Genomic DNA, 12,833 nt, shown 5'->3' with positions numbered 1-12,833 from the left:
ACTCCACCGAGTCGAAAAAACTGACTCCTGGAGCAGGGAGGCGGGGCTTCGTTCCCTCTGCAGACTCGGTCCTAAACAGCTCACACCCGTGTCGCCACCCCATCCTGACTGCCATGACCACCCTGACAGGAGAAATAATCAGCATTTCAGGAATTACTTTCTGATGTAAATACATTTAATTGGCTCCTCTACAACCTACATGCTTTGATCCTTTAAAGCTTGCTAAATAATAAGAGATTGGACAGCCATTTGTCTGAAATGGTCAAGGGCAGGAGTCCCCAACTTGTGGGCCATGGCCCACTATCAAGCCGTGGCCTAATCGCCACTGGGCCGCATGAGTGACTGGCCGGTGCGCACACTCCTCTCACACATTGCCACAAGCGTCATGGGAGGTCACAGCCCCACTCGCACAAGCATCGTCATGGACCTGTCATGGCCCCACTCACGTGAGCATCACCACTGGCAGTCTCAACCCGACTCACGCGAACCTTGTTGCAGGTGCTTACGGCCTCACTCGTCCGAGCGTCACTACACACACGGGCACCCTTGCATGTGCACATGCACCTATCCCTCCCACAAAATCATCCTCTCTTTCCCCGCCTCCCCCTGTTTCAGGCTGCCAACCTGGAAAGATCTAGGGTCTCCTGCTTGAGCAGGGGTTTGGACTAGAAGCCCTCAAATTCCCTGTTATTTAAATAGCCGGTTTGTTTCAGATTTCTTATGTTAAATCTACAGCAGGTTCCATCTGTTGCTAATCAGAAAAATTAAGATAGGCTTGTTTTATAGCATTCTTGTAATTAGTGATATCTGAAATTCAGAAAGCTCATGAAACAATTTCATAGCACCAAGGCTGGTACATTCGTTGATCTTTCTATCACTTACTTCTCTCCACCTATTAAATATGGCTATTTTCTGTTCTGTTTTCTTTTCTGTGGTTGAACAAAATCCTAAATCCCTTGACATAAAATTCTTTGCAGCATTTTATTGGATTGAAAAAAATAAAAACCAGGATATGTACACAGTATAAAATAATTAAGGTTAATAATGCTTTCCTCTTACTCACATAGGTTTCATTCTCTACATCTAGCTGAAGTTCATCTTCTCCTAAGAGATCACCAATTTCACTGAAGAGAAGAGATTCTAGGATTTAAATAAACACATAAGGAATATAAACCAAACAAAATAATTCAGGCCTCCCTCATTTCCTAAAAATAAGGTACAGACCATTCCACTGGGCAAATTCTGCAATGGTATCAAAACAAAGAAGGAGAACATAATTTTATTGTATGTTATTTCAAATTATTTTCATTCCAAGATTCAGTGTTTAAAATATATAAATGCACATTTACTTTTCAGGAAGTGGGCTCTTTTCCAAATTAGGTGGTTGTTTATTTACATATATATCTACCTCTTCAATCATCTTGGACTTTACTAAAATAATAAACATAAATTTTAAAGCTTCAATAACAAAGCTTCAATAGCAAAGTTATAACAGTTAATGTCAATTAATAACAAAACAGACATAAATATGCACACCCCACCCATAGCCCAGCCCCCCAAAGGCTTCTGGAAAAAGCAAATTTACCAGCTTCCAGGCCATCCTCACCTCAGGAATCAAGCTGTCAGGGAGAGAGGGAGTTGTCAGCAAAACATCCAATGTTTGGTCTCCTCCTGATAGATGAGGACTCTTAACAGATACTCTCTAGCCATGTGGGATAGATAACTAGAGACTATCTGAGAAAGATGATATCTTAGATACCAAGGCCCTAAGCACTGAGGGCTTTAAAGGTAGCAACCATTATATTGAATTGCATTCACAAACACACTGGCAACCAATTATAATAATAGTGCATCATTACAATACCAAGATTGGTCAACAAACATGCTAGCGCTTGTATTCTGGACCAGCTGAAGTTTCCAGGTGGTCTTTAAGGACAACATTAAGGAGAGCAAATTACAGAAATCTAATCAGGAATATCTTGTTTCAGATAAGGTCACCTGGTATACCAGCTCCAGCTGGGCAAAGCCTCTGCTGATCACATGGTTTCCCAGAGCTATGAATGAAACTATGAACTCAAAGGACCACAACCCTTTCAAGAGTCAAAGATGGTATAATTCTGGAATCAGAAAGTTCTTCAATTAAGAGTCACTCTGTCTTGTTTGAATCAAGTCCTGGCCTGCCTTTCCCCATTCAGTTCCTGAAAAATCTCCAGGCCCTGGGACAGGACATCTGTTGCATCTTTCACTGGGCTCAGATTGGAGATTAGAAGGGGATCAACAGCATCCCAATGGATGACCTCTCCCGGTTGTTTCAGTGGTGCTTAAAGTTTCTGAACCCTTTTATCAATATTTCTGCATAAATATGACCTGAAATGTGATCTGTTTTCCACAAGTCTTAACATTAAATAAAGAGAATCCAGGTAAACCAATTAGTTAAAAAAATATTATAGTTCTTCATTTATTTCTTGAGGAAAACGATCCAAAGCTACCTATCTGTGCATGGCAAAAGTATGTGAACCTTTCCTTTAGAATTGGTGTGTTCCTCTTTGGGCAGCAATAAATGCAGCTAAACATGTTCAAAAATGTTGATCAGTTCCACATATCAGTTTGGGGAAATTTTAGCCCATTCCTCTTTATAAAACAGTTTCAACTCAGGGATGTTGGTGAGCTTCTTTGCATGGACTACCTGTTTCAAGTCTTTCTATAACATTTTTATAGGATTAGGGTCAGGACGTTGATTTGACCTATTTTTAAGCACTGCTCTAACTTGGCACCAAAGGAACCAGCAGACTGTTCAACAATGCTTCCTGCATAGTGCCAGTGCTGCAAAAGAGAGTCTCGCTATGTTTATGATCTGAAGCTGAATGTCCCTCTAGTGCAGGGGTATCAAACTTGCGATATCACGGCAGCATCACGTGACATATCAGGACTTTCCCCTTCACTAAACCAGGTATGGACGTGGCGAGCACGTGACGCATCTGGCCCACAAGTTTGACAGTCCTGCTCTAGTTGTTTTGTATCTTCCAGGGAGTAGCTGTGTTTCAAAGGACAGGGAGAGAAGTAATGGAAAACCCCTAGGGCTGGCAACCCCTAAGGAGCGGGCCTTCTCTGTGGGTGCACCTACCCTGTGGAATCAGCTCCCCCTGGAGCTCCGGGTGGCCCCTAACCTTCGCTCTTTCAGCCGTGACTTTAAAACATGGTTATTTCGCCTGGCTGGTTTGGACTGAAGGGGTTTTAAAGGGGATTTTAATGGTCTTTTATAATTTTATTGGGTATTTTTAACATTGATTTTGCTTGTTTTTATTGTTGTGAGCCGCCCTGAGTCCTTCCGGAGATAGGGCGGCATACAAGTTCAAATAATAAATAAATAAATGGAAAACAGAATGAGGTTTTTCATTTTGCTAAGATTAGACTTTTAGGAGTTCCATCTGGACCCAACTGCTTTGCTTACTAGGCAAGATGGTCTAGGAGGCAGGACAAAACTACCTACCAAGAGAAAGCAGTCAGATTTCACTCAGCCCAAATGGAATTACTGTTCTTTTATCTTTTTTTTTTTTTTGAATGATTAAAACTTGATCCATATTGATCTTGATTTGATCCATAAGTTCAGTTTTTTAACTTTCACCAATTTAAAACAACCAACTCATATAAAATTGAGAAATATTTAAAATTCATATAGGCTCACAAATCTTTAAGCACTACTGCTGATGTAAGTAACAATGTTACATTGTGAACTAGATTACTTTTCAAGCACTGGTCTTACATCAGCCCATGAGATAATACTGTAGCATATTTGCATGTGGTATTTTATTAGAATTCCAACATGTTATTACAAATTGCATGATTATTTTAATTTGGATACACTCACTAAGTTAAATAAACTACAGAAACTCAAAGACTAGGAATTCTTTTTTTTTCCTAACACATAATACATTCAATACAAAAACCATAATGTATCGAAGATGTCTAATTCTTGGGAAAGAAAAGTTAGAGAAAGATCTGGTTCAGATATCATGGAATGTTTTATCACTTCCACCACTGACAGGAGCCACACAGAAGGTATTTTATTTGTAATCAAACAAAATTATTATATTTTTGCACAATCTATAAATGGAGTCATAAACTACCTGTGGACAATTATAACAGGAGTGCAATAATGTCAATGTTTTTTTCTCATGCCATTTCCCCATTTTTAAGCACATTCTCCCCACCCCCAAAAAGGGCAACAAGGCCATCAGTTTTAGAGGCAAGAATGTCATTTGGGCATTCCTGAGCAGGAATTTCCATTAAAGATAGCCATTATATTAACCATAAAATTAATATTTGCTGGCTTAGATATTGTATATTTCCTTCTCCCCCCCACCCCCCAATTTCTCTTTCTCCTCTCAACTGCATTTGTAAGAAAATAAATCTGAGGGCAGAAACTGTCAAGGCTTTTAATGATTGTACAAACTGTTCCAAAGAACCTTTCAAGTTGGAGAACAGAGTATAAAAAACATCAATCAAGCTAATAAATACATGCTTTTTCTTTTAATAGAAGTCCTTGCTCTGGCTCAAACAACAGTTAGGTTCCAACCTTATTTAATTAGTGTTTCACAGAGTGCTTATACAGAGAGAGCCTTCTGTAAGAAAAACAGAGGAAATCCACCAGCCTCTTGTCACAAATGTCCTTGGTGGCTTTTAACAAGTTTCTTTTCCTCCAGGAATAATAAACGTCAACATAGGGATAAAAATAATACCTGCCCTATAAGATTACAGCGACATAGGTAATAGGAAATACCCTAAATCCGGGGTCCCCAACCTTGGCCACTTTAAGACTTGTGGACTTCAACTCCTAGAGTTCCTCAGCCAGCTTTGGGAGTTGAAGTCCACAAGTCTTAAAGTGGCCAAGGTTGGGGACCCCTCTGCCCTAAACGCTCAAATTCATGGCAAGAAAACCGGCGGTAGGAAGATGCCTAGATAAACTTGGCCAAGATCCTCTCTTAAACGTATCTCTGTCTCCTCGGCTGATCATCGTAAGAGCAAAAGAGGAAGCTCCCCGAGAGAATTTAAAAGAAGGGGGAACAACTAGAAGTAGTAATTGAAGAAACGAGGGGCACACCAGCCCCACATGGTGTAACTCTCACTAAGTCTCTTCTGCCCGGGGCAATCTCTCCCCCCCCCCCCGGTCGACACATAACGCAGTGACACCCCCCCCCCCCAGCCCCTTTACTGCCGACGGTGACCAAGTACGGCTTGATGTTGCCACCGAGCTCTCCGCTCCCACGGCCGGCCTTACCCCATTCGAGACTAGGCTCTCCGGAGGGCCAGCCGGCGATGGAAGCCGTCATTGCCGCCGCCATCTCCGTCTTCCGGGATGGAACACCAAGATCGTGAGCTACGTAAAAACGTTGTATGTACACTCATCCTACTCGCAATCCCCGCCCCCCTCGATTACGGGGGCCGCGAAGGACCAAAATCGTTAAAACAACGTTAAGCGTCTCCCCATTTTGATCTCGCAGTCTCTCTCTCTCTCTCTCGATTCCCCTGCGGAAGATAGCGGCAGCGATGGAGCTGGAAGACTCCTCTGTCAATAATGTTGTCTGGATCAGCTTTTTAAAAGACAGGAACTTAAAAGAACTTAATCGAATTTGCAGCCTTGTAGATTTCAAGTGGGTTCCCGGCTTTAAAATTTTTGTTGTTTTGTGCTCGAGCCAGCCTTGAACTGTGGAATCCTTGGTGCTCTCTGAGCTTGGTTGTTTGCTTGAAGGGCGTTTCATTATCCAACTAGTTAACATCGTCGGCGCATAATGATTCCCTGCAATTTTCTTGGCAAGATTTCAGAAGTGGTTTGCCATTGCTTTAGATGCTGTTGGAAGAAATGGCCATCTGGGTTCTGTTCCAAGTGGGGAGAAAGACACTTTCTTTCTGGAAACATGAAGACTGTTTGGAAGGATGGTTTAATGGTGAAGCAGAACCACCAAACAGTTGTGATTCTGGGTAGCTGACCACATGGAGTGGAGCATGGGTGGGTTCTACTTACCTTTACTACCGGTTTGCATCGTGCACGCACATGCGCACTCGCTTCACTCATGTGCGGGTACACTCTTCTGCGCATGCGCAGATCTACTTTGATGACGTCCGGGCCAGTGGGCAGAGCCTCCCACCGGTTTTACTACTGGTTCTTGTGAACTAGTCCGAACTGGGGGCAACCCACCACTGGAGTGGAGAGAGAGAGAGATTTATACCCTCTCTTGGGCCTTGCCCTAGAGCAGTGGTTCCCAATGTGGGGCTCATGCCCCACGGGGGGGGGGGGGGCACAATTTGATTTTTAATGGGGGCAATTGGAACCTTGTTTAAACCAAGTTAATGGCCTTTTAGGCTTCCTCCTGTGAGTAGGAGTTCACTTTTTGAATAGTAAGAATTATATATCACAGGAGGGGGGGGATCAGGATTTTCGAGATGCTTAAGTGGGGCATGGCCAAAAAAAGATTGGGAACCACTGCCCTTGAGCTTCCTGTTCCTGTGCAAAAATGTATCCTATTGGTTGTCAGACTCCCAGAGGGCTATGTGGCGGTCCAGGTAAACTTGTAGGCTGTCTGTGTCCCAGGCTTGGTTGAATCTTGTTGGGTGATGATGTAATGAAGAGGCTTGTGTTCTGAAAGGGTGTTGGGCAATTCCTGTTATGGCTTAATGGCTTTGTCTTGGTTTGGATCTTCTTGTTAGTCACAAAGTTGTGTCCGACTCATTGTAACCCCATGGACAACGTTCCTCCAGGCCATCCTGTCCTCTACCATTCCCAGAGTCCATTTAAGCTCACGCCAATTGCTTCAGTGACTTCATCCAACCACCTCATTCTCTGTCGTCCCCTTCTTTTCCCCTCAATCATTCCCAGCATTAGGCTCTTCTCCAATGAGTCCTTCCTTCTCATTAGATGGCTAAAGTATTTGAGTTTCATCTTCAGGATCTGGCATTCTAAAGAGCAGTCAGGGTTGATCTCCTCTAGGACTGACTGGTTTGATTGCCTTGCAGTCCAAGACGCCTTGCAAGAGTTCTCTAGCACCATGGTTCAAAGACCTCAATTCTTTGGTGCTCAGGGGAGGAAGCTTCTTTTAATTTCTGGAGCATCTTTTAATTTCTTGGCTGTAGTCCCCATCTGCAGTGATCTTGGAGCCCAGGAAAATAAAATCTGTCACTAGCTCCATTTCTTCCCTATTTGCCAGGAATTGAGAGGGCCGGATGCCATGATCTTACTTTTCTTAATGTTGAGTTTCAAGCCAACTTTTGCACTATCCTCCTTCATCCACATAAAGAGGCTCATTATTTCCTCTTCACTTTCTGCCATTAGAGTGATATCATCTGCATATCTGAGGTTGTTGATATTTCTCCTGGCAATCTTAATTCCAATTTGTGATTATCTAGCCCCACCTTTCTCATGATATGAACTGCATATAAATTAAATAGGCAGGGCGACAGTATACAGCCTTGCCGAACTCCTTTCTCAATTTTGAACCAATCAGTGGTTCCGTGTCCAGTTCTCACTAATTGCTTCTTGACCCGCATATAGGTTTCTCAAGTGACAAATAAGATGGTCTGGTACTCCCATCTCTTTAAGAACTTGCCACAATTTGTTGTGATCCACACAATCAAAGGCTTTAGCATAGTCAATGAATCTTGGATCTTGAGTGAGGGCTAATCCTATCACCCTGGAGCTGAAGGCCTTTTGTCTTGTAGATAAGATGGCCTAGTCTTCCTGGGGCTATTAACAAAGGTGGAGGCTGCTTTCCAAGAGCATGTTTCTCATTTTCTCATCCAGGGAAATATAATATTCTGCCTTTTTAATATTTCTTAAAATATTTCATTCTTCTAGGTGGGTGGTGGATGCTAACTTTCTTCAATACCTTTGTAACAATCCTACTTAGGAACTGTTAAAGTTAGTAGTGGTGCCCAAGTGCTGTGTTCTTAGTCCCAAATCAAACATTCTGGAAGCAGAAACGTGGCCTTTGAAATCTTGATGTTAGATTTAACTGCATCAGAAACATTGCTCACTTCAAAAGAGTATAGTGTGATGAATAGAGATATATATAAAAGGACTCATTGTCTTTTTATTGTGAGTGTGTCCTGTTCTCAGCTGTTGGAACATAAATTGGCTTGACAATATTAGACATGTAAGAAAGGCTAAGAAAAATAATGAAAATCAAGGAAACTCTAGGCAAGGATTGGTTGGAAACAAAATGCACAGAAAAAGTTACTCAAGCCAAAACACATATAAATTAAAAAATCAGTTACAGCATTTGAGAGAAACACTTCAGAAGGCTAGATATCCCATAGGCTTAGAGGATCTAAATTGCTTCAGACTAAGAAAAAAAAATTACAACACTTCCTGAAAGATGAATAGAAATTCCATTCAAACAATTTTATAGTATAACTATCTCTCTGACAAATGGCAAGAACTGAATAATTGTCCAGAGATCTTTTGCAACATTATGGAAAACTTTGGTGATCAGCACAGGATCTATACTGGAGCCTTTGTGGGAATCTCCACTATTGTAGGGTTTGTTAAAAACACAATTGCTACTCAGTAGGTACATGACTACAGCACAAAATTGATAAATAATGTTTTAAATGCATGCAAAGAGTTTAAAATATTACATGTTTTAATCCCTAAACGTTACAATTTCCTACTGCTGCTGTTTTAGCTTGTTTTAAACAAAAAGAAGTCAATTCCTATCTTCGTATCACAATCATATATTTATAATATTGTCCCCTATTTTTTTTCAAGTTACAAAAATACGGCTTTTATGAAACAACATTAATTTGTAAATAATGAATTTTATTACATTTACATCCTCCCATTGTAATCATAATATATCTTCCATCACTATGAGATAGATCAGGCTGAGATTTGACAATATCAAATTAATTTTGTGAGGATTTCAATCTGTTATATTACTACTTTAGCATGCTAGGAAAGTTGTCTTTTCTAGTTGTAAATACTAATGGACAATGAAAGAAGCAATGCAGTGTAGTGAGACTTGTTTGAGTCTGAAATATTTGACTGTGTTGGAGCAATAAGTCAACTAACAATACCTAACAAGATAGTTGACCAAACTCTATTTTTGAGGTAGTATTGATTTTTAGACCATTTTGATAACTAGCCATATTAATTATTATAAAGGGATTGTTCATTTAAAATATAAAACATGTTTGACTCCTGAAAATGAACAGTATATGATCAGCACTTTTGAGTTTTCATGTATTTGCTACATGTGCAGAATGTGTCATTGATTGCAGCTTACAATTTCCTAGAGTTGTTCTCTTTCATTTGCTTTTGAAAACAAGATTCTAGCCGTTATTTAAAAAGATAAATTCCAGTATGTGAACAATTTCTAGTAAAGTCTCAGGGGCCACTGCAAAAGCTGGATTGTTTTTGTTGTTGTTAGTTGCGAAGTCGTGTCCGACCCATTGCGACCCCATGGACAATGTTCCTCCAGGCCTCCCTGTCTTCTACCATCCTCTGGAGTCCATTTAAACTCACGCCTACTGCTTCAGTGACTCCATCCAGCCACCTTGTTCTCACTTGTCCAGTTCTTCTTTTGCCCTCAATCTTTCCCAGCATTAGGCTTTTCTCCAGTCAGTCCTTCCTTCTCATTAGGTGGCCAAAGTATTTGAGTTTCATCTTCAGGATCTGGCCTTCTAAAGAGCAGTCAGGATTGATCTCCTCTAGGACTGACCGGTTTGATTGCCTTGCAGTCCAAGACGCCTTGCAGGATTCTTCTCCAGCATCATAGTTCAAAGGCCTCAATTCTTTGGTGCTCAGTCTTCCTTATGGTCTAACTTTCATAGCCATACATTGCAACTGGGAAAACCATAGCCTTGACTATACGCACTTTTGTTGGCAGGGTGATGTCTCTACTTTTTAGTTTGCTATCTAACTTTGCCATAGCTTTCCTCCCCAGGAGCAAGCGTCTTTTAATTTCTTGGCTGTAGTCCCCCTCTGTGGGGATCTTGGAGCCCAGGAAAATAAAATCTGTCACTACCTCCACATCCAGCACAAGATGGATATTCTCCTTCAAAAATATGGAGCGCAGGTGTCTTCTGTGTATTTTTCTTTTTTATTATTATTATTATGAAAACCAAGCTTTGAAAGAAGCAAGCTTTATTATGTCTTTACATCTGTATCTTGATACAAGAAAATAGAAACAATTTTTAAATCTACATTTCTTTTTTTTAAGTGTTGAAATTAGTATATTTTGGAAAATCAGCCACAATTTCCCAAAAAGACTTCTTGGCATATCTACAGCATCTTCTTAGCAATAATGGTTAGCAATGTTATAAGTAGTTGAAAGTCCAATAACACGGGAAGAACATGGATCATTTCAGAACATCTTGCCAGAAGATAAATAACAATGAATTCTGGTAAGTTTTGAGATCCTTTAAGTGCTATAGCTGCATGGTGAATGGAAGCTCCATGCAACGTATCTTTTAAAGCTACATGTTTCAAATATTAATTTATTTTCTCTGACTTCAGTGAGCCCAAATCCTAATCAATAATATTAACAGAACTGAATGAGGTGTACGAATATTCCATTGCATCAGCATTTTTCTTCATAGCGTGTTCCAGATGAGTTCTGTGGGATATAAAGAAACAATAACTTGTTTATTTATTAATATGAAAAAATAAGCAAACTAGTGATTAAGAATGCAATTACATCTGATATGGACTGAAATGATCAGGCTTCCCTAATGTGGCACATTCTAACTAGGTTGAATTTCAATTTACACTCATGTTTTCTGGAATTATAGGTTTGGGTTATGTTGGCTGAGATTTATGGAAAGTGAAATCCAACCCATTGGGCAGCACCAGTTCGAGTAAAGCCACAATACAAAACGTTATAATTAAAACTAATTTTGTAGGGCTTGAAGACATACTTAAATTTTTGGATTTATTGTTGAAATAATTGTTTAAGGAAAAAATCATTGGGAACACAGAAGTTGTCAGACTCAAAGGTGCTTTTTCAAAAGGCAACTGGATTTTCTTTGTTTTTCATTGAAGATGTTTCACTCCTCATCCAAGAAGCTTCTTCAGTTCTGACTGAATGGTAGAGAAGAGATGAATTTATATTCTTTGCAGTCATCTGGTCATTGGCAGTCTCTCCGAGAGTCGTTGAGGCCACTTGGTCTCATGACCTCAAGCCCTTGAGCACCTTTGGGACAACCATGACCTAGATGTCTGAAAATCTCCATAGGCAGAAATTGTCAGGGTATCGAGATATGTTTGTTTATGAATATGGGGGCATTTTCTTTTTATAAAAAATATACCTTGTCTAATTTGTGATAAATTAAATCAATAATTTGTTTTCCCATGGGATAATTTATATCATTATTTCAATGTATGTAATATGTTTCCATATATTGGGCAGTGAAATGGGCACGGAAGACAATTAGCAATGGAAACAATGCAAAATATCATTTGCTGAGATAGGCAGCTATGGAAATAAAATAAAATAAAATAAATAGTCAAAGCCCATTTTAAAAGCTTTAAAATCACCCAGCAGTGGGAACGGAGAGGGAGAATGGGTTCACACTCAATTAAGGAGCAGATTCAAATTCTGTAGCAACAAACCCATTTTCCTTGACCAGCACCTTACTTCTCTTGGATTTCTGAGTTCTTGGATTTTTGACTGTTTTGATTTCAGGCTAACATAGCTCATATTTGTGTCAACTTCTCTCATGCTTATGAATTCTTATAGGTGATTCAGAGCAGTTTACCTCATAGTTTCTCATCTACTTCCTGGCTTAGACATTTTGACTGTGGCTCAACTTCCTCACCTCATTGTTTGCAAGCTCATAGCTGTGGACTATCTTGCACAGGATCAGGCTCATAGCCAAATAGCGTATCTAATTGCCAGGGGAAGGTTGGGACAGGAGTCAGCCTTGAACCTACTCCTTCTGCTCCCCATCCAAAGGTCAATTGTGTCCCAGATATTTGTGAAATGTTCTGACAGAGAATGGAGAAGAACAATAAAGGCCTTCCTTGGAAATCAACATGACAAAATAAAGCATTTTTTATCTTACCTTAGAAGACTGAGTCAAATGCTGAATTGGAATATGTACCAGGTACCCCCAACTCACTAAAAGGCAACAGATAAATAGTTATCATTGTACAATTCATGTCACTTAGGAAAATAGAGCTGAAGGCCTCAAGGCACACTTTACAATTAGGGTTTTGAAAATCTCAGAATTAATTTAATATGTGATGTTCCTAGTGCTTGAAATTGCTTTTTGAAATGTGGAGCGAAGAAAAAAAAAACTTATCCTGTAATTTGCTTCTATTCTCAGTAGTGCAACATCTTTTGTACTGAGCTTCCAGAAACAACATTTTAGACAAAAACAAGAACAAGTTTTCTGACACCTTAAAAACTAACACATTCATATCATGTAACATTTGCCTAAACAAAATCCACAGAAAAGTTAGTAGTTGACACAAAACCGTTCAAGTGCAACTCCTACAAATCTGGTCATCCAGAGCATTGATTGTTGGTTTAGCTTGTGAATAGATGTCTGCATTAATTTGGGCAGTGAGGTGATTAGCTAGAGTAGGGGCCCACAACCCTGGGTTGAGGCTCACTACCAGGTGGCAACCCATTGGGAACCAGGCTATTGAAGTGGTGGGTGAGCTTGCAAAGCTTCATTTGCGCATGCTTCATTAGCTTGCACGCACAAAACCATTCCCCCTGCCACCAAAGCAACCGCCAGTCCACAAAACCAAAAAGGTTGAGGACCTGCTACACATAAGACAGCCACTCACACAGCAAGACATCTCCTTATCCACCTCTCACCCATCTATTCCC

At 40.3% G+C, this 12,833-nt stretch overlaps 2 protein-coding genes across 8 annotated transcripts in view; both read right to left on the bottom strand.

The window, feature by feature from the left end:
- ATF6 (activating transcription factor 6) overlaps positions 1–5,965 on the bottom strand; it is a 111,951-nt gene extending 105,986 nt beyond the window's left edge. For 2 of the 7 annotated variants that reach the window (XM_034409791.3, XM_034409795.3), the window contains exons 1-2: positions 5,279–5,430; positions 1,064–1,140 (exon numbers count right to left, since the gene is read on the bottom strand). In XM_034409791.3, the coding sequence (XP_034265682.2) occupies positions 1,064–1,140; positions 5,279–5,342 (141 nt within the window). In that variant the 5' untranslated portion in view covers positions 5,343–5,430. Of the gene's footprint in view, positions 1–1,063; positions 1,141–5,278 lie in introns of all 7 variants that reach the window. The other 5 variants (XM_034409793.3, XM_087891142.1, XM_034409792.3 and 2 more) reach the window with 4 other exon arrangements.
- Positions 5,966–10,121: 4,156 nt separating this feature from the next.
- LOC117661202 (P-selectin) overlaps positions 10,122–12,833 on the bottom strand; it is a 34,569-nt gene continuing 31,857 nt past the window's right edge. Inside the window, exons 18-19 of the mRNA XM_034409789.3 lie at positions 12,058–12,113; positions 10,122–10,610 (exon numbers count right to left, since the gene is read on the bottom strand). Coding sequence (XP_034265680.2) covers positions 12,059–12,113 — 55 coding nt within the window. The 3' untranslated portion in view covers positions 10,122–10,610; position 12,058. The remainder of the gene's footprint in view (positions 10,611–12,057; positions 12,114–12,833) is intronic.

This window comes from Pantherophis guttatus, chromosome 3 (genome assembly GCF_059756535.1).
Source record: "Pantherophis guttatus breed Tessera chromosome 3, ASM5975653v1, whole genome shotgun sequence".
Taxonomy (NCBI): Eukaryota; Metazoa; Chordata; class Lepidosauria; order Squamata; family Colubridae; genus Pantherophis; species Pantherophis guttatus.
Note: the sequence above shows the minus strand (reverse complement) of the source record. Positions and strands in the feature narration are given on the sequence as shown.